Below are 22,326 nucleotides of genomic sequence, written 5' to 3'. Positions count from 1 at the left end.
TTTAATTTATTAGAAACATTGTACCATCTGAATATATTAATGTAATATTCCTTTCAATTTATGTTCTAATTTAACGAGGTTGTATTACATCAAGAAGTAATCACAGTTTTAAATCTGAGCCTTAAAGATCATTCAACAGAAGTGTGCATTGATTTCTTTTTTTAAAATTTATAACATCGATATAATACGTGCATCTAGTTTAAAAAGTTAGTAGGACTCTTAGGCTCGTAAAACAAACCAACCAGCAATCCCTTTCCCTACCTGCCCTACCTCTGATTCTTGTTCTCTGTAGATATTCAGCACTTGACAATCAACTTTCCAAAATGTTGTTGACATCTCTAATCCACTCTCATTGCCTTTCTTGTTTCCTCTGCCCTTGCGGGATTATCCCTTTTTAATTCTTTCTCTGTAATTCTTGTGGTGTTAGAGCAGAAGTGGAGCTAAGTGTGTGTGTGTTCAGTTTGCCACGTTTAGTTTGTCGTTCGCCATATTTTCATTTTCTAGTTCCTTTGCTGAGAATCCAAAATGGTGTAAAAGTACAAGTTGGCACCCAGCCCCTCTACCTCCCTATGTCTCCCTCTTGCCGGAGGGGATGGGTCTTTGGCTGACTCAGCAAAAGTGTCATCCTGCGGTTCCTTAGTGCAGTCTCCTGGCTCCCGGGAAGCTCTGGTGAAGTGTGTCCCTCTTCCTCAAGAAATAGCACTTCCCAAGCACTGTATGCCACAGTGAGAATGTCTCTTGTGGCCGATTTGCTCTTGACCCTTCTCCCTAGGAATGACTGTAGTGTGGGTCACTCGCCTCCAACCCTGAGCACCCCCCCCATGTAACTTTTGCTCCCTGACACTCCTCCCTTGGGGCATGTACACCCCGCCCCATGTCTTAGGATACCAAAGAGAATAGGGAGTGACCTTTGTGCAGTGTATGCTGGTAAATGTTTAACAACTGGCCCTCCAGGGGGAAATAAGCCCTGATTTGAGCATTTGCCAATCTCTATGGTGTAAATACTCCTACCAAGGCTGATTTTACGCTGCCATGGTGACTTGGAAGAGGTGCACAGCTGTGTCTTTGCCTTTGGGAATAGGACTCTGGGTCTTAGTTCAGGACTGCCAGACTCGAGGATAAAGTCATTTGTCCTTTTCATTGAGCTCCTCAGTCACTCGTACCTCGATATTCCTGCTGGGCTGACTCTGTCAACCCTTTGGTTATGTCTGGTGTGTCTGAATCTGCCAGCTTAGCCACCTGAGACTCTACTCTGGATCAAGAAAACTCCCCAGTGCTGTGCGGCTAAAAATGTGTGTTCTGGGTCAATCTTAATTTTGTTACGTTTTTACTCTGCTTCGATGTCCTTAGAAGAACCTCTTGGTAAAGTTAATTTCGTGCACTAATATGAAACTGATGGTTTGTAGACATTGTGTTTTCTCCAGGTAAACCTTATTACAGTGCTGTACTGATGGAAGGATCGGGTGACTGGGATTCCTTATTCTGCAGTTCTGTTGATGATGTTTTCTTTCTTCCACAGTTGACAGACCTGTCAGAGTATACGCAGATGGAATATTTGACCTTTTCCACTCAGGTCATGCAAGGGCACTTATGCAAGCAAAAACACTGTTTCCCAACAGCTACTTGTTGGTAGGAGGTAAGAAGTGCATTTTGTCTTTGTCTAGAAAACTCTTGTATAATGTGCTTCCTGAAAAGGACCCCTTTCAGACTTCCATCATTAACACCTCACATTGTAAATGCTCCCAGTTCAGCCTATATTGCGTCGGTTGTTCACTGCGTGAAATTTAAAATGATATTTAAAAAACCATAGGGGAAATTACATCCTCAGATTATAAACCATTTGATTCCCAGAGAAAGACGAATAATACCACCAAGGGTAACTGCTTCATGTTCTCCATTTATGCCTTCTTGTGTTTGAGGCATGATCCAATTTCTGTTTCTGAAATTTCCTAGAGGGTTAGGAGAAAAGCAATATTATTCTGATTTCAAATCTTAGAGACCTGAGGGGATTCAGGATGATTAATGGTAAGTAAGGTCATTGTCTGTTTCCTTGGTGTGACCCACAGTACTTAGGACCATGTTGTGCTAATGGTAGTGGCTTACAGCAGTCCCAATTAGATGAATTTATGTGCTGTGTATTAAAGAAATAGAGATTTACATACCCAGGTAATCTTGGTTTACAGTGAAGGAACTGACTGATTTCATAAGCTTGTGGAGAGAGAAGGGCAGTTAGACATAAAATTTTCTTCTTCCAAAAGGCCTACAGATTTCAATTTGGGTAAAAGGGAAAGTTTCTGACCTGCAAGACCTGGGTCTCATCTCTGTAGCTTCTGGAAACACCATTTCATGGTGTTACATGAAACATTTCATGGCATTACATGAACTAGACAAACATACATGAACTAGGCAAACATTTCATGGCATTACATGAACTAGACACCATCAACCCTTAGACCTCTACCGTGAGGGAAAAAGGTGATGGTAAGAGACTACATATCTGTTTTTAAAAATATTTTGTTGGGCTTCCCTGGTGGCGCAGTGGTTGAGAGTCCACTTGCCGATGCAGAGGACACGGGTTTGTGCCCCGGTCCGGGAAGATCCCACATGCCGCGGAGCGGCTGGGCCCGTGAGCCATGGCCGCTGAACCTGCGCATCCAGAGCCTGTGCTCCGCAACGGGAGAGGCCACCACGGTGAGAGGCCTGCGTACCACACACACACACACACACAAATATATATATATATATATATATATATATATATATATATATATATATAGTTATCTTCTACAAGTTTAAAACTACTTTTTGTATATTTGAGAGGAATCTTTTGCAGATTTTGCCAAGCATGGTGACCATGTGGTTATTGAATGGAGTTCTTTCCAGAAGGAAGAGGTGATACGAGGCAGTTCATTTCCCTTTATTTTGAGCGGAAAATCATTTCTTGCATGAGCACTACCACCTGGAGTCTGGTCCTAAGCTGCTGGGGTCCTGGGGAGACCTCTGCAGTGGTTGGGCTTTGGTCATTTTGGCAACCCAAGTTTGGAGGTGGTTAGGTGTAGGCAACACTTAACGGGAACACTGCCCTGGCCCTGGGTTAGCACATCAAAAGTAAAGGCAAAGGAAAAATGTGACTTTCAGTACGTTCAGGTAAATTGGAGAAAGCAGTAAATTAATATCAGCAGCTGTCCAGGTCACTAGGCGACAATGGTTTCTCTGATTTACTGAATGATTCCTTCACTTAACAACTATTTTTCGAGCTCCTACTATGTGCCAGGCATTCTTCTGTACACTGAGAATGCAGCCATGATCGAAGCAGACTGTGTCCTCAAGAGAACTTAGAATCTGAAGGGGAGGCAGAGGTAGGGGTTCTATGAAGAAATGTAAAATAGGGTAAGGGGAAAGAGTGGCTGGTGGGGCAAGGAGGGACATTTCAGGTATGGAGGTCAGGGGAGGACCCTCTGGAGTGTTGACACCTGTGCAGAGACTTGAATGAAGTGAAGGGCACACGAAAGCCAGAGCACAGAACCTTCCTTGTGTGGTGATCTTCCCACCAGCCTATATGAGAATGTTGGGACAAGTGGAGAAAACGTGGTAGCGACAACTAGATGCGTTATTTGTTTTTGGTGTTTTTTTTGCGGTATGCGGGCCTCTCACTGTCGTGACCTCTCCCCTTGCGGAGCACAGGCTCCGGACGCGCAGGCTCAGCGGCCATGGCTCACGGGCCCAGCCACTCCGTGGCATGTGGGATCTTCCTGGACCGGGGCACGAACCCGTGTCCCCTGCATTGGCAGGCGGACTCTCTACCACTGCACCACCTGGGAAGTCCACTGTGAAATATTTTTAACCACCCTATTAATAAAATTCAGTGTAGGGACTTCCCTGGTGGCACAGTGGTTAAGAATCTGCCTGCCAATGCAGGGGACACGGGTTCGAGCCCTGGTCTAGGAAGATCCCACATGCCACGGAGCAACTAAGCCCGTGCGCCACAACTACTGAGCCTGAGCTCTAGAGCCTGTGAGCCACAACGACTGAGCCCATGTGCCACAACTACTGAAGCCCACACGCCTAGAGCCCATGCTTTGCAACAAGAGAAGCCACCACAATGAGAAGCCCACGCACTGCAACGAAGAGTAGCCCCACTCGCCACAACTAGAGAAAGCCCGCATGCAGCAGCAAAGACCCAACACAGCCAAAAATAAATAAAATAAAATAAATTTATAAAAAAAATAAAATTCAGTGTAAGCCGGGCTTCCCTGGTGGCACAGTGGTTAAGAATTCGCCTGCCAATGCAGGGGACACGGGTTCGATCCCTGGCCCAGGAAGATCCCACATGCCGCGGAGCAACTAAGCTCGTGCCCCACAACTACTGAGCCTGCGCTCTAGAGCCTGTGAGCCACAACTACTGAAGCCCATGTGCCTAGAGCCCGTGCTCCGCAATAAGAGAAGCCACTGCAATGAGAAGCCCATGCACCGCAACGAAGAGTAGCCCCCGCTTGCCACAACCAGAGAAAGCCTGCACACAGCAACAAAGACCCAACACAGCCAAAAATAAAAATAATAAATTTTTTAAAAAATTCAGTGTAAGCCTATATTTCATGTGTCTCCACTAATTTAATTTTATTTGATTCCTAGTCTGTTAAACAGAATCTCCAACCACCTGTGTGTAGGCAGATTTCTACAGGGGCATGGTAGCTCAAATCCCATGACAAAGAACAATCTTCCTTTGATGTATATAGTAGTTGCCTTCCTCTAAAACTCAGCATTTATCACAGCTGTTCTAGAAATACTTTGCAGTTATATGTAAAACAAAATTAGGGTCTAGATTCAAATAATTTAAAATAATTATGCAGAGACATTCAGAAATCTTACAGGATGTTAGAAAATTCTCATGTGGGGCTGCCCCACACATAGCAAGATGTTTAGGGACTTCCCTGATGGTCCAGTGGCTAAGACTCCATGCTCCCAATGCAGGGGGCCTGGGTTCGATCCCTGGTCAGGGAACTAGATCCCACATGCTGCAACTAAAGACCCCCGCATGCCGCAACTAAAGACCCCTGCATGCTGCAACGAAGATCCTGCATGCCGCAGCTAAGACCCGGTGCAGCCAAACAAATAAATAAATAAAATAAATACTTAAAAGATGTTTAACATTGTTGGCACCCTGCCCACTAAATGCCAATTGCTGCCTCCAATCATAGTGACAACTAAAGATGCCCTACAAATTTCCAAAAATGCTTCCTAGCGGATGCTGAAGCCTTTGTTGAGAACTGTTCTTAGACTAAGAGTCTTTGCTCTTTGTTCCCCACAATCCCAAAAAGAATTTTGAAAAACTATACACCTTCTTACAGATTTTTAAGCTGACATCTAAAATTTTCCATCCTAAGTTTAAATAGTTGTAAAATACCGTAAATTTTAACATTTTCAAAAATTAATAGACTTTATTTTTAAGGGAAGTTTTACATTCACAGCAAAACTGAGCAGAAAGTACAAAGGTTCCCATTTACGCACTCACGCACAGCCTTCCCATTATCAACATCTGCCACCAGGGTAGTACATTTTTTTTTACAGTCCATGAACCTACATTGACATGTTATTATCACCCAAAGTCCATAGTTTAATACGTTAGAGTTCACTCTTGGTATTTTACATTCTTTGGGTTTGGACAAATGTATTATGACATATATCCACCATTGTAGTGTCGTACAGAACAGTTGCAGTGCCTTAAAAATCCTCTGCACTCTGCGTATTCATCTAGCCCCCACCCAACCCCTAGCAACCACTGATCTTTTTACTGTCTCCATAGTTTTGCCTTTTCCAAAATGTCATGTAATTGGAATCATACAGTATGTATCTTTTTCACATTGGCTTCTTTCACTTAGTAGTATGTTTAAGGTTACCCCATGGCTTGTTGGCTCATTTCTTTTTAGCACTGGGTAATATTCCGTTGTCTGGATGTTTGTTTATCCTTTTGCCTACTGAAGGACATCTTGGTTGCATTCATGTTTTGGCAATTATGAATAAAGCTGCTATAAACATCTATGTGCAGGTTTTTGTATAGACATAAGTTTTCAATTCAGTTTGGTAAATACCAAGGAGTGTGATTGCTAGATCATATGTTAAGAGTATGTTTAGTTTTGTTAGACACTGCCAAACAGTCTTCCAAAGTAGCTGTACCATTTTGCGTTCCCACCAGCAATGAATGAGAATTCCTGGTGCTCCAAATCCTCACCAGCATTTGGTGTTGTCAGTATTTTGTACTTTGGCCATTTTAATTGGGGTATAGTGGTATCTCGTTGTTTTATTTTGTAATTTCCTGATGACATGTGATGTAGAACATCTTTTCATTTGCTTACTTAACATCTGTATATCTTTTTTGGTGAGGTGTCTATTCAGATCTTTTTTGCATTTCTTAATCAGGCTGTTCATTTTCTTATTGTGGAGTTTTAAGAGTTCTTTGTGTAGTTTGGATAATAGTCCTTTATCAGTTGTGTCTTTTTCAAATATCTTCTCCCACTCTGTGGTTTTTCTCATTCCATTCACATGGCCTTTTGCAGAGCAGAAATTTTTAATTTTAATGAAGTCCAGTTTATCAGTTGTGTCTTTGATGGTTTGTGTGTTTGGTGTTGTATCTAAAAAGTCACTGCCATACCTAAGGTCATCTAGGTTTTCTCATGTATTATCTTCTACGAGTTTTATGCTTTTGTGTTCTACATTTTGATCTATGATCCATTTTGAGCTAATTTTTGTGAAGAGTATAAGATCTGTATTTAGATTCCTTTTTTTGCATGTGGATGTCCAGTTGTTACAGCACCATTTGTTGAAAAGACTATCTTTGTTCATTGTATTACCTTTGCTCCTTTGTCAAAGATCAATTGACTGTATTTATGTGGGTCTATCTCTGGGCTCTTTCATTCCATTGATCTATTTATCCATTTTTTCACCAATACCACACCTTCTTGATTACTGTAGCTTCACAGTAAGTACTGAAGTTGAGTAGTGCCAGTCTTCCAACTTTATTCTTTTCCTCCAATATTGATTTGGCTATTCTGGGTCTTTTCCCTCTCCAAATAAACTTTACTATCAGTTTATCATTAGCCACAAAATAACTTGTTGGTATTTTGGTTGGGATTGCATTGAATCCATAGATCAAGTTGGGAAGAAATGACATCTTGTCACTGTTGAGACTTCCTATCCATGAACGTGAAATACATGTCCATTTATTTTGTTCTTTGATATTTTTCATCAGGGTTTTGTAGTTTTTCTCACATAGATCTTGTACACGTTTTGTTAGATTTATACCTAAGTATTTTATTTGTTGGGGCGTGCTAATGTAAACAGTAATATGTTTTTCATTTCAAAGTCCACTTGTTCATTGCTGGTATATAGGAAAGTGATTGACTTTTGTATATTAATTAACCTTGTATTCTGCAATCTTACTATAATTGCTTATTCTAGGAGGTTTTTTGGGTCAATTCTTTAAAATTTTATACATAGATGATTATGTCATCTGTGAAGAAAAACAGTTTTATTTCTTCCTCCCCAATCTGTATACATTTTTAAAAATTTATGTATTTATTTATGTTTGGCTGCATTGGGTCTTCATTGCTGTGCATGGGCTTTCTCTAGTTGTGTCGAGTGGGGGCTACTCTTTGTTGCAGTGCGCAGGCTTCTCATTGCGGTGGCTTCTTTTGTTGTGGATCACGGGCTCTAGGTGCACAGGCTTCAGTAGTTGTGGCATGTGGGCTCAGTAGTTGTGGCTCGTGGGCTTTAGAGCGCAAGCTGAGTAGTTGTGGCGCCCAGGCTTAATTGCTCTGCGGCATGTGGGATCTTCCCAGACCAGGGCTCGAACCCGTGTCCTCTGCATTGGCAGGCGGAATCTTAACCACTGCGCCACCAGGGAAGTCCTAATCTGTATACATTTTATTTCCTTTTCTTGTCTTACTGCACTAGCTAGGACTTCCAGTACAATGTTGAAAAGCTATGGTGAGAGGTTACATCCTTGCCTTATTCCTGATCTTAGTGGGAAAACTTCAATTTTCTCACCATTGAGTATGATGTTAGCTGTAGGGTTTGTTTGGGTTTTTTTGCGGTACGCGGGCCTCTCACTGTTGTGGCCTCTCCCATTGTGGAGCACAGGCTCCGGACACACAGACTCAGCAGCCATGGCTCACGGGCCCAGCCACTCCGCGGCATGTGGGATCCTCCTGGACTGGGGCACGAACCCGTGTCCCCTGCATCGGCAGGCGGACTCTCAACCACTGTGCCACCAGGGAAGCCCAGCTGTAGGGTTTTTGTAGATAGTCTTTATCAAGTTGAGGAAGTTCCCGTCTATTTCTAGTTTGCCGAGAGTTTTTGTCATGAATGGGTATTGGATTTTATCAAATGCTTTTTCTACATCTATTAATATGATCATGTGATTTTCCTTCTTTTGTCTGTTGATGTGATGGATTACATTAATTGATTTTATTCTATTTTTTGTTTTTTAAAACTGAAGTATAGTTGATGTATAGTATTATATGTTACAGGTGTACAGTATAGTGATTCACAATTTTTAAAGGTTATACTCCATTTATACTTATAAAATATTGGCTATATTCCCTGCATTGTAAATATATCCTCATAGCTTATTTATTTTATACATAATAGTTTGTATCTCTTAATCCCCTACCCCTTACTTGCTCTTCCCGCCTTCCTTCTCTCCATTAGTAACCACTAGCTTGTTTCCTATATCTGTGAGTCTGTTTACCTGGGATAAATCCCACTTGGTTATGGTGTATAATTCTTTTTATACATTGTTGGATTTGAGTTGTTAATATTTTGTTAAAGAGCTCTGCATCTATGTTAATGAGAGATAGTGGTCTCTAGTTTTCCTTTCTTATAAGGTGTTTGGTTGTGGTATTAGGGTAATGCTAGCCTCATAGAATGAGTTAGGAAACATTCCCTCTGCTTCTATCTTGTGGAAGAGATTGTAGAGAATTGGTCTAGTTTCTTCCTTAAATGTTTGGTAGAAGTCACCAGTGAACCTATCCAGGCCTGGTGGTTTCTCTTTTGGAAGGTTATTACATACTGATTGGATTTCTTTAATACATAGAGGCCTATTCAGATTGTCTCTTCTAGTGTGAATTTTGGCAGCTACAGTCTTTTAAGGAATTGGTCACTTTCACCTATGTTATCACATTTGTGGGCATAGAGTTGCTCAAAATATTCCTTCCTTTTAATGTCCATGAGATCTGTAGTAATGTCCTCTTTTTAATTTCTGATATTGGTCATTTGTATCTTTCTCTTTTTTCTTTGTTAGCTTGGCTAGAGCCTTATCACTTTTATTGATCTTTTCAAAGAACCAGCTCTTGTTTTTGTTGACTTTCTCTATTCATTCCTGTTTTCAGCTTCATTGATTTCTGCTCTGATTTTTATTATTTATTTTCTTTTGCTTACTTTGGGTTGAATTTGCTCTTTTTTTTCTAGTTTCCTAAGATGGAAGCTTAGATGATTGATTTTAGCTTTTTCTTCTTTTCTAATATATATATTCAATGCTTTAAATCTCCTAAACACTTTTCATTGCATCCCACAAATTTTGGTAAGTTGTGTTTTCATTTTCATTTAGTTCAAAATAGTAAAAAATATTTCTTGATTTATTCTTTGACCCATGTGTTATTTAGAAGTGTGCTGTTTAATCTCCAATTATTTTGGGATTTTCCAGCTATTTTTCTGTTGTTGATTCCTAGTTTAATTCCACTGAGACCAGACATTGTGTGATTTCTATTCTTTTAAATTTGTTATGGTGTGTTTAATGGCCCAGAATGTGATCTATCTTGGTGAATGCTCCATGTGAACTTCAGAAGGATGTGTATTCTGCTGTGGTTGGATGAAGTCTGTAGATGTCAATTATACACGGTTGATTGCTAGTGCTGTTGTGTGCACACCCACACACACATACAATTAAATATATTGTTGCTGTTATTATCTTGAATATACTGTTATCTGTTAGATCAATTAAGAATAAGAAAAATAAAAGTTTTGTTTTATCTTCAGTTATTCTCTAATGCTCTTCCTTTTTAAAATGTATATCTGAATTTCTGACCTATGTAATTTTCCTTCTTTCTGAAGAACTTTTAAAAACATTTCTTGCAAGGCGGGTCTACTAGAAACAATTCCCTCAATTTTTGTTTGTCTGAGGAAGTCTTTATTTCTCCTTCCCTTTTTTTTTTTTTTTTTTTTTCGCTATGCGGACCTCTCACTGTTGTGGCCTCTCCCGTTGCAGAGCACAGGCTCCGGATGCACAGGCTCAGCGGCCATGGCTCACGGGCCCAGCCGCTCCACAGCATGTGGGATCTTCCCGGACCGGGGCACGAACCCGTGTCCCCTGCATCGGCAGGTGGACCCTCAAACACTGTGCCACCAGGGAAGCCCTCTCCTTCCCTTTTAAAGGATGATTTTGTAGGCTATAGAATTGTAGGTTGGTGGGGTTTTTCTCTCAACACTATAAATATTTCACTTAACTCAGTTTTTATTTATTTATTATTAATTAATTAATTAATTAATTAATTTGGTTTCACCAGGTCTTAGTTGTGGCTCGTGGGCTCCTTAGTTGTGGCTTGCTGGCTCTTTAGTTGCAGCAGGTGGCCTACTTAGTTGCACCTCATGGGCTTCTTAGTTGTGGCACACAAACTCTTAGTTGCCCCATGTGAACTCTTAGTTGTGGCATGCATGTGGGATCTAGTTCCCTGACCAGGGATCAAACCTGGGCCCCCTGCATTTGGAGCATGGAGTCTTATCTACTGCGCTCTCACTCATGGGAGTCACTTACTCACTTTTTAAAAAATTTTAATTTTTACTGGACTATAGTTTTTTTTGTTTTTAGTTTTTTTTCATTTTTGTGATGTTGAGCATCTTTTCATGTGCCTATTGGCCATCTGTATGCCTTCGTTGGAAAGCTATTCAGGTTTTCTGCCCTTTTTTTTTTATTGTACTTTTTCTTGTTTTTTTAATTTTATGTTTTTAAACAGCATGTTATTAGTCATCAATTTTATACACATCAGTGTATACACGTCAATCCCAATCACCCAATTCATCACACCACCACCACCACCACCCCCCTGCGGCTTTCTCCCCTTGTCCATACGTTTGTTTTCTACATCTGTATCTCAATTTCTGCCCTGTAAAGCGGTTCATCTGTACCATTCTTCTAGCTTCCACATATATGCGTTAATATACGATGTTTGTTTTTCTCTTTGTGACTTACTTCACTCTGTATGACAGTCTCTAGATCCATCCACGTCTCAACAGTTGACCCAATTTGATTCCTTTCTATGGCTGAGTAATATTCTATTGTATATATGTACCACATCTTCTTTATCCATTCGTCTGTCGATGGGCATTTAGGTTGCTTCCATGACCTGGCTATTGTAAATAGTGCTGCAGTGAACATTGGGATGCATGTGTCTTTTTGAATTATGATTTTCTCTGGGTACATGCCCAGTAGTGGGATTGCTGGATCATATGGTAATTCTATTTTTAGTTTTTTAAGGAACCTCCATACTGTTCTCCATAGTGGCTGTTATCCATTTACATTCCCACCAACAGGGCACGAGAGTTCCCTTTTCTCCACACCCTCTCCAGCATTTGTTGTTTGTAGATTTTCTGATGATGCCCATTCTAACTGGTGTGAGGTGATACCTCATTGTAGTTTTGATTTGCATTTCTCTAATAATTAGTGATGTTGAGTAGCTTTTCATGTGCTTCTTGGCCATCTGTATGTCTTCTTTGGAAAAATGTCTGTTTAGGTCTTCTGCCCGTTTTTGGATTGGGTTGTTGGTTTTTTTAATATTAAGCTGCATGAGCTGTTTATATATTTTGGAGATTAATCCTTTGTTCATTCATTTGCAAATATTTTCTCCCATTCTGAGGGTTGTCTTTTCGTCTTATTTATGGTTTCCTTTGCTGTGCAAAAGCTTTGACGTTTCATTAGGTCCCATTTGTTTATTTTTGTTTTTATTTCCATTACTCTAGGAGGTGGATTAAAAAAGACCTTGCTGTCATTTACATCAAAGAGTGTTCTTCCTATGTTTTCCTCTAAGAGTTTTATAGTGTCCAGTCTTACATTTAGGTCTCTGATCCATTTTGAGTTCATTTTTCTGTATGGTGTTAGGGAGTGTTCTAATTTCATTCTTTTACATGTAGCTGTCCAGTTTTCCCAGCACCACTTATTGAAGAGATAGTCTTTTCTCCATTGTATATCCTTGCATCCTTGGTCATAGACTAGTTGACCATAGGTGCATGGGTTTATCTCTGGGCTTTCTATCTTGTTCCATTGATCTATGTTTCTGTTTTTGTGCCAGTACCATATTGTCTTGATTACTGTAGCTTTGTAGTATAGTCCAAAGTCAGGGAGTCTGATTCCTCCAGCCCCATTGTTGTCCCTCAAGACTGCTTTGGCTATTGGGGGTCTTTTGTGTCTCCATACAAATTTTGAGATGATTTGTTCTAGTTCTGTAAAAAATGCCAGTAGTAATTTCATAGGGATTGCGTTGAATCTGTAGATTGCTTTGGATAGTATAGTCCTTTTCACAATATTGATGTTTCCAATCCAAGAACATGGTATATCTCTCCATCTATTTGTATCATCTTTAATTTCTTTCATCAGTGTCTTATAGTTTTCTGCATACAGGTCTTTTGCCTCCCTAGGTAGGTTTATTCCTAGGTATTTTATTCTTTTTGTTGCAAAAAGAATGGTAAGTGGGAGTGTTTCCTTAATTTCTCATTCAGATTTTTCATCATTAGTGTATAGTAATGCAAGAGATTTCTGTGCATTAATTTTGTATCCTGCTACTTTACCAACTTCATTGATTACCTCTAGTAGTTTTCTGGTGGCATCTTCAGGATTCTATATGTACAGTATCATGTCATCTGCAAACAGTGACAGTTTTACTTCTTCTTTTCCAATTTGTATTCCTTTTGTTTCTTTTTCTTCTCCGATTGCCGTGGCTAGGACTTCCAAAACTATGTTGAATAATAGTGGTGAGAGTGGACATCCTTGTCTTGTTCCTGATCTTAGAAGAAATGCTTTCAGTTTTTCACCATTGAGAATGATATTTGCTGTGGGTTTGTCATATATGGCCTTTATTATGTTGAGGTATGTTCCCTGCATGCCCACTTTCTGGAGAGTTTTTATCATAAATGGGTTTTGAATTTTGTCAAAAGCTTTTTCTGCATCTATTGAGATGATCATATGGTTTTTATTCTTCAATTTGTTAATATGGTGTATCACATTGATTGATTTGCATATGTTGAAGAATCCTTGCATCCCTGGATAAATCCCACTTGATCATGGTGTATGATCCTTTTAATGTGTTGTTGGATTTTGTTTGCTAGTATTCTGGTGAGGAGTTTTGCATCTATATCCATGAGCCATATTGGTCTGTAATTTTCTTTTTCTGTAGTATCTTTGTCTGGTTTTGGTGTCAGGGTGATGGTGGCCTCATAGAATGAGTTTGGGAGTGTTCCTTCCTCCGCAATTTTTTTGAAGAGTTTGAGAAGGATGGGTGTTAGTTCTTCTCTAAATGTTTGATAGAATTCACCTGTGAAGCCATCTGGTCCTGGACTTTTGTTTGTTGGAAGATTTTTAATCACAGTTTCAATTTCATTACTTGTGCTTGGTCTGTTCATATTTCCTGTTTCTTCTTGGTTCAGTCTTGGAAGGTTATACCTTTCTAAGAGTTTGTCCATTTCTTCCAGGTTGTCCATTTTATTGGCATAGAGTTGCTTGTAGTCGTGTCTTAGGATGCTTTGCATTTCTGCGGTGTCTGTTGTAACTTCTCCTTTTTCATTTCTAATTCTATTGATTTGAGTCTTCTCCCTTTTTTTCTGGATGAGTCTGGCTAATGGTTTATCAATTTTGTTTATCTTCTCAAAGAACCAGCTTTTACTTTTATTGATCTTTGCTATTGTTATTTTGTTTCTATTTCATTTATTTCTGCTCTGATCTTTATGATTTCTTTCCTTCTGCTAACTTTGGGTTTTGTTTGTTCTTCTTTCTCTAGTTCCTTTAGGTGTAAGGTTAGATTGTTTATTTGAGATTTTTCTTGTTTCTTAAGGTAGGCTTGTATAGCTATAAATTTCCCTTTTAGAACTGCTTTTGCTGCATCCCATAGGTTTTGGATCGTCGTGTTTTCATTGTCATTTGTCTCTAGGTATTTTTTGATTTCCTCTTTGATTTCTTCAGTGATCTCTTTGTTATTTAATAATGTATTGTTTAGCCTCCATGTGTTTGTGTTTTTTACATTTTTTTCCCTGTAGTTCATTTCTAATCTCATGGCGTTGTGGTCAGAAAAGATGCTTGATATGATTTCATTTTTCTTAAATTTACTGAGGCTTGATTTATGACCCAAGATGTGATCTATCTTGTAGAATGTTCTGTGCACACTTGAGAAGAAAGTGTAATGTGCTTTTTTTGGATGGACTGTCCTATAAATATCAATTAAATCTATCTGGTCTTTTGTGTCATTTAAAGCTTCTGTTTCCTTATTTATTTTCATTTTGGACGATTTGTCCATTGGTGTAAGTGAGGTGTTAAAATCCCCCACTCTTTTCGTGTTACTGTCGATTTCCTTTTTTATATAGCTGTTAGGAGTTGCCTTATGTATTGAGGTGCTCCTATGTTGGGTGCATATATATTTATAATTGTTCTATCTTCTTCTTGGATTGATCCCTTGCTCATTATGTAGTGTCCTTCTTTATGTCTTGTAACATTCTTTATTTTGAAGTCTATTTTATCTGATATGAGTATTGCTATTCCAGCTTTCTTTTGATTTCCATTTGCTTGGAATATCTTTTTCCATCCCCTCAGTTTCAGTCTGTATGTGTCCCTAGGTCTGAAGTGGGTCTCTTGTAGACAGCATGTATATGGGTCTTGTTTTTGTATCCATTCAGCAAGCCTGTGTCTTTTGGTTGGAGCATTTAATTCATTCACGTTTAAGGTAATTATCAATATGTATGTTCCTATGACCATTTTCTTAATTGTTTTGGGTTGGTTTTTGTAGGGCCTTTTCTTCTCTTGTGTTTCCCACTTAGAGAAGTTCCTTTAGCATTTGTTGTAGAGCTGGTTTGGTGGTGCTGTATTCTCTTAGCTTTTGCTTGTCTCTAAAGCTTTTGATTTCTCCATCGAATCTGAATGAGATCCTTGCCGGGTAGAGTAATCTTGGCTGTAGTTTCTTCCCTTTCATCACTTTAAGTATATCATGCCACTCCCTTCTGGTTTGTAGCGTTTCTTCTGAGAAATCAGCTGTTAACCTTATGGGAGTTCCCTTGTATGTTATTTGTCATTTTTCCCTTGCTGCTTTCAATAATTTTTCTTTGTCTTTAATTTTTGCCAATTTCATTACCATGTGTCCTGGCATGTTTCTCCTTGGGTTTATCCTGTATGGGACTCGCTGCCCTTCTTGGACTTTGATGGCTATTTCCTTTCCCATGTTAGGGAAGTTTTTGACTATAATCTCTTCAAATATGTTCTCTGGTCCTTTCTCTCTCTCTTCTCTTTCTGGGAACCCTATACTGCGAATGTTGTTGCGTTTAATGTTGTCCCGGAGGTCTCTTAGGCTGTCTTCATTTCTTTTCATTCTTTTTTCTGTATTCTGTTCCGCAGCAGTGAATTCCACCATTTTGTCTTCCAGGTCGCTTATCCGTTCTTCTGCCTCAGTTATTCTGCTGTTGATTCCTTCTAGTGTAGTTTTCATTTCAGTTATTGTATTGTTCATCTCTGTTTGTTTGTTCTTTAATTCTTCTAGGTCTTTGTTAAACATTTCTTGCATCTTCTCGATCTTTGCCTCCATTCTTTCTCCGAGGTCCTGGATCATCTTCACTATCATTATTCTGAATTCTTTTTCTGGAAGGTTGCCTATGTCCACTTCATGTAGTTGTTTTTCTGGGGTTTTATCTTGTTCCTTCATCTGGTACATAGCCCTCTGCCTTTTCATCTTGTGTGTCTTTCTGTGAGTGTGGTTTTTGTTCCACAGGCTGCAGGATTGTAGTTCTTCTTGCTTCTGCTGTCTGCCCTCTGGTGGATCTATATTGGATTATAGTTGATTAACAGTGTTGTGTTAGTTTCAACTGTACAACAAAATGATTCAGTTATACATATACATGTATCTATTCTTTTTCAAATATTTTCCCCATTTAGGTTATTACAGAATATTGAGCAGAGTTCCCTGTGCTGTATAGCAGGTCCCTGTTGGTTTTTTATTTTAAATATAGCAGTGTGTACATATAAATACCAAAGTCCCAATCTATCACTGCAACCCTTTCCTCCAGTAACCATAAGTTCCTTCTCTAAGTCTGTGAGTCTGTTTCTGTTTTGTAAATAAGTTCATTTGTATCACTTTTTTAAGATTCCACATATAAGCAATATCATATGATATTTGTCTTTCTTTGTCTGACTTACTTCACTTAGTATGATAATCTCCAGGTCCATCCATGTTGCTGCAAATGCCATTATTTCACTGTTTTTGATGGCTGAATAATATTCCATTGTATACATGTACCACATTTTCTTTATCCATTCATCTGTCAATGGATATTTAGATTGCTTCTGCAATGAACATTGGGGTACATGTATCCTTTCAAACCATGTTTTTCTCTAGATATATGCCCAGGAGTGGGATTGCTGGACCATATGGTAGCTCTGTTTTTAATTTCTCAAGGAACCTCCATACTGTTCTCCATAGTGACTGTACGAATTTACATTCCCACCAGCAGTGTAGGAGGGTTCCCTTTTCTCCACATCCTCTCCAGCATTTGTTATTTGTAGACGTTTTGGTGATGGCCATTCTCACTGGTGTGAGGTGATATGTCATTGTAGTTTTGATTTGCATTTCTCTAATAATTAGTGATGTTGAGCATCTTTTCATGTGCCTCTCAGCCATCTGTATGTCTTCTTTGGAGAGATGTCTTTTTACATCTTCTGCAAATTTTTTGATTGAGTTGTTTTTTTTTTTTTTTTTTGATATTGATCCGCATAAACTGTTTGTAAATTTTGGAGACCAATCCCATGTCGGTCGCATTGTTTGCAAATATTTTCTCCCATTCTCTGGGTTGTCTCTTCATTTTGTTTATGGTTTCTTTTGCTATGCAAAAGCTTTTTAGTATGATTAGGTCCCATTTTTTAAATATTTAATTAATTTATTATTTATGTTTGGGTGCGTGGGGTCTTTATTTCTGCATGTGGGCTTTCTCCAGTTATGGCATGCAGGGGCTACTCTTCGTTGTGGTGCATGGGCTTCTCATTGCAGTGGCTTCTCTCGTTGCAGAGCATGGGCTCTAGAGTGCAGGCTCAGTAGTTGTGGTACACGGACTTAGTTGCTCTGCAGCATGTGGGATCTTCCTGGACCAGGAATGGAACCTGTGTCCCTTGCATTGGCAGGCGGATTCTTAACCACTGCACCACCAGGGAAATCCCAGGTCCCATTTGTTTATTTTTGTTTTTGTTCCCATTACTCTAGGAGATGGATCGAAAGAGATATTGCTGTGATTTATGTCAAAGAGTGATCTGCCTATGTTTTCCTCTCAGAGTTTTATAGTATCCAGTCATACATTTAGGTGTTTAATCTATGTTAAGTTTATTTCTGTGTATGGTGTAGGGAGTGTCCTAATTTCATTCTTTTACATGTAGCTGTCCAGTTTTCCCAGGGCCATTTATTGAAGAGACTGTCTTTCCTTCATAGAATAGTCTTGCCTTCTTTGTTGTAGATTAATTGACCATAGGTGCGTGGCTTTATTTCTGGGCTTTCTATCCTGTTCCATCGATCTATATTTCTGTTTTAGTGCTAGTACCATACTGTTTCGGTGACTGTAGCTTTGTAGTATAGTCTCAAGTCAGGGAGCCTGATTCCTCCAGCTCCATTTTCTTTCTCAAGATTGCTTTGGCTATTCAGAGTCTTTTGTGTCTCTGTACAAATTTTAAGATTTTTTTTGTTCTAGTTCTGTGAAAAATGCCATTGATAATTTTTTTAAAGGCTACTGGATGACTTTATTTAAAAAAATATATATGTATTAATTTGGCTGTGCTGGGTCTTAGTTGCAGCATGTGGCATCTTCTTTGTGTCATGTGGATCTTTTTAAGTTGCGGCATGCAGGATCTTTTAGTTGCAGCATATGGGATCCTAGTTGAAGCATGCGGGATCTAATTCCCTGACCAGGGATCGAACCCGGGCCCCCTGCATTGAGAGCATGCAGTCTTAACCACTGGACCACCACGGAAGTCCTGCCATTGGTAATTTGATAGGGATTGCATTGAATCTGTAGATTGCCTTGGGTAGTATAGTCATTTTGACAATATTGATTCTTCTAATCCAAGAACATCTGATCTTTTGTTGTCAGTGTGTAGAAATGAACAGATTTCTGTGTTATAATTTTGTATCCTGCAACTTTACTGAATTCATTGGTGAGCTCTAGTAGTTTTCTGGTAGCATCTTTAGGATCTTCTACATATAGTATCATGTCATCTGCAAACAGTGACATTTTTACTTCTTCTTTTCCAATTTGCATTCCTTGTATTTCTTTTTCTTCTCTGATTGCCGTGGCTAGGACTTTCAAAACTGTGTTGAATAAAACTGGTGAGAGTGTACATCCTTGTCTTGTTCCTGATCTTAAAGGAAATGCTTTCAGTTTTTCACTGTTGAGTATGATGTTAGTTGTAGGTTTGTCATATATGGCCTTAATTATGTTGAGGTATGTTCCCTGTATGCCCACTTTCTGGAGAGTTTTTATCATAAATTGGTGTTGAATTTAGTCAAAAGCTCTTTCTGCATCTATTGAGATGATTATATGGTTTTTATTCTTCAATTTGTTGATGTGGTGTGTCACATTGATTGATTTGCAGATACTGAAAAATCCATGCATCCCTGGGATAAATCCCACTTGATCATGGTGTATGATCATTTTAATGTATTGTTGGATTTGGATTGCTAGTATTTTGTTGAGGATTTTTGCATCTGTGTTCATCAGTGATATTGGCCTATAATTTTTTTTGTGGTATCTTTGTCTGGTTTTGGTATCAGGCTGATGGTGGCCTCATAGAATGAGTTAGGGAGTATTCCTTCCTCTGCTATTTTTTGGAATAGTTTTAGAAGGATAGGTGTTAACGCGCCTCTAAATGTTTGATAGAATTCACCTGTGAAGTCATCTGGTCCTGGACTTTTGTTTGTTGGGAGTTTTTTAATCACAGTTTAAATTTAGTACTTGTGATTGATCTGTTTATATTTTCTGTTTCTTCCTGGTTCAGTCTTGGGAGATTGTACCTTTCTAAGAATTTGTCCATTTCTTCCAGGTTGTCCATTTTATTAATGTGTAGTAGCTTGTAGTAGTCTCTTGTGATCCTTTGTATTTCTTTGGTGTCCGTTGTAACTTCTCCTTTTTCACTTCTAATTTTATTGATTTGAGCCCTCTCCTTTTTTCTTGATGAGTCTGGCTAAAGGTTTATAAATTTTGTTTATCTTTTCAAAGAGCCATCTTTTAGTTTCATCAATCTTTTCTATTGTTTTCTTCATTTCTATTTCATTTATTTATGCTCTGATATTTATGGTTTCATTGTTTCTGCTAACTTTGGGTTTTGTTTGTTCTTTCTCTAGTTACTTTAGGTGTAAGGTTAGGTTGTTTATTTGTGATTTTTCTTGTTTCCTGAGGTAAGATTGTATTGCTATAAACTTCCCTCTTAGAACTGCCTTTGCTGCATCCCATAGGTTTTGGATCGTCGTGTTTTCATTGTCGTTTGTTTCTAGGTATTTTTTGATTTTCTCTTTGATTTCTTCAGTGTTCTCTTGGTTATTTAGTAGTGTATTTTTTAGCCTCCATGTGTTTGTATTTTTTACAGTTTTTTTCTTGTAGTTGATTTCTAATCTCATTGCATTGTGGTCAGAAAAGATGCTTGATATGATTGCAATATTCTTAATTTTGCCAAGGTTTGCCTTGTGGCCCAACATGTGATCAATCCTGGAGAATGTTCCATGTGCACTTGAGAAGAATGTGTATTCTGTTGCTTTTGGATAGAATGCTCTATAAATAGCAATGAAGTCTATCTGGTCTGATGTGTCATTTAAGGCCTGCGTTTCCTTATTGATTTTCTCCCTGGATGATCTGTCCATTGATAAAAGTGGGGTGTTAACGTCCCCTGCTATTATTGTGTTACTGTCGATTTCTTCTTTTATGGCTGTTAGTATTTGCCTTATATATTGAGGTGCTCCTATGTTGGGTGCATATATATTTACGATTGTTAAGTCTTCTTCTTGGATTGATCCCTTGATGATTATGTAGTGTCTTTCTTTGTCTCTTGGTACAGTCTTTAAAGTCTATTTTGTCTGAGATGAGTATTGCTACTCCAGCTTTCTTCTGATTTCCATTTGCATGGAATACCTTTTTGCATCCTCTCAGTTTCAGTCTGTATGTGTCCCTAGATCTGAAGTGGATCTCTTGTATACAGCATATATATAGGTCTTGTTTTTTTGTTTTTTTTTTTTTTTTAATTTAATTATTTATTTATTTTTGGCTGTGTTGGGTCTTCATTTCTGTGTGAGGGCTTTCTCCAGTTGCAGAGAGCGGGGGCCATTCTTCATCGCCATGCGCAGGCCTCTTACTGTCGTGGCCTCTCTTGTTGCAGACCACAGGCTCCAGACGCGCAGGCTCAGTAGTTGTGGCTCACGGGCCTAGTTGCTCCGTGGCATGTGGGATCTTCCCAGACCAGGGCTCGAACCCGTGTCCTTTGCATTAGCAGGCGGATTCTCAACCACTGCGCCACCAAGGAAGCCCAGGTCTTGTTTTTTGTATCCATTTAGCCATCTATGTCTTTTGGTTAGAGCATTTAATCTGTTTACGTTTAAGATAATTATTATTATGTATGTTCTTATTACCATTTTGTTAACTGTTTTGGATTTGTTTTTGTAGGTCTTTTTTCTTCCCTTCCTGTTTTGTTCCCTCCTCTTGTGATTTGATGACTAACTTTAGTGTTGTGTTTGGATTCCTTTTTCTTCTTTGTGTGTGTATCTATTGTAGATTTTCAGTTTGCAGTTACCATGAGGTTTTGATATAGTAGCAGTCTCTACATAAACAAGATTGTTGTTGTTGTTTAAAAATTTATTTATTTATTTTTGGCTGCATTGGGTCTTTGTTGCTGTGCACAGGCTTTCTCTAGTTATGGCGAGCAGGGGCTACTCTTCGTTGCGGTGCGCGGGCTTCTCATTGTGGTGGCTTCTCTTGTTGCAGAGCATGGGTTCTAGGTGTGCAGGCTTCAGTAGCTGTGGCACGCGGGCTCTAGAGTGCAGGCTCAGTAGTTGTGGTGCGCGGGCTTAGTTGCTCCGTGGCATGTGGGATCTTCCTGGACCAGGGCTTGAACCTGTGTCCCCTGCATTGGCAGGCAGATTCTTAACCACTGCACCACCAGGGAAGCCCAACAAGATCGTTTTAAGTTGCTGGTCTTTTAATGTCAAATACATTTCCAATATCCTGCATTTGTGCTCTCCTCGTCTCACGATTGCTGGTTTTGATATTATATTTGTTCATAAATGATTTCCTACCTTTACTGTATGTTTGCCTTTACCAGTGAGCTTTTCCATTTGTAATTGTCTTGTTTCTAGTTGTGGCCTTTTCTTCTTAGAGAAATTCCTTTAGCATTTCTTGCAAAGCTGGTCTGGTGGTGTTGAATTCTCTTAGGTTTTGCTTGTCTGTAAAGGTTTTGATTTCTCCATCGAATCTGAATGAGAGCCTTGCTGGGTAGAGTATTCTCGGTTGTAAGTTCTTCCCTTTCATCACTTTAAATATATTGTGCTGCTCCCTTCTGGCCTGCAGAGTTTCTGCTGAGAAATCAGCTGATAACCTTATGGGAGTTCCCTTGTATGTTATTTGTTGCTTTTCCCCACTTCATTCACTGCTTGTTTGCCTTGTTTCTGTGAGGGTGTCCAATGTAATTTTTATCCTCGCTCCTCTATAGGTAAGGTGTATTTTTGTTTTTTGGGTTTATTTTGGCCACGTGGCACGTGGGATCCTACTTCCCCAGCCAGGGATTGAACCTGTGCCCCTGGCAGTGGTAGCGCGGACACCTAACCAGTGGACAGCCAGGGAATTCCTGTTTTTGTTTTGTTTTTTTTAACCCTCTGGCTTCTTTTGAATGATTGAGAAGAAATTGTAGATGGATATTTTTGTGGATGAATATATTACTGCTAGAATGAGACAGTGTTTAACATTGCTTTTATTCCTCTTTTTCTTTGTTACAGATGTAAGTGCTAAAATATTTTGTTCACAGAAATATTTAGATGGAAATGGAAGAAGTTTGTTACAGAGATACCA

The 22,326-nt window shown here is 39.2% G+C and overlaps 1 protein-coding gene across 2 annotated transcripts in view; it reads left to right on the top strand.

The window, feature by feature from the left end:
- Positions 1-22,326, top strand: part of PCYT1B (phosphate cytidylyltransferase 1B, choline) — a gene marked incomplete at both ends in the record, with an annotated part of 163,189 nt that overhangs the window by 79,919 nt on the left and 60,944 nt on the right. For both annotated transcript variants that reach the window (XM_082864753.1, XM_082864752.1), the window contains one exon: positions 1,520-1,636. In XM_082864753.1, the coding sequence (XP_082720879.1) occupies positions 1,520-1,636 (117 nt within the window). The remainder of the gene's footprint in view (positions 1-1,519; positions 1,637-22,326) is intronic.

The sequence above is a fragment of the Leucopleurus acutus genome (assembly GCF_964270905.1).
Source record: "Leucopleurus acutus genome assembly, chromosome: X".
Classification (NCBI taxonomy): domain Eukaryota; kingdom Metazoa; phylum Chordata; class Mammalia; order Artiodactyla; family Delphinidae; genus Leucopleurus; species Leucopleurus acutus.
The sequence above is the reverse complement of the archived record's forward strand: the minus strand, read 5'-3'. Positions and strand labels throughout refer to the sequence as shown.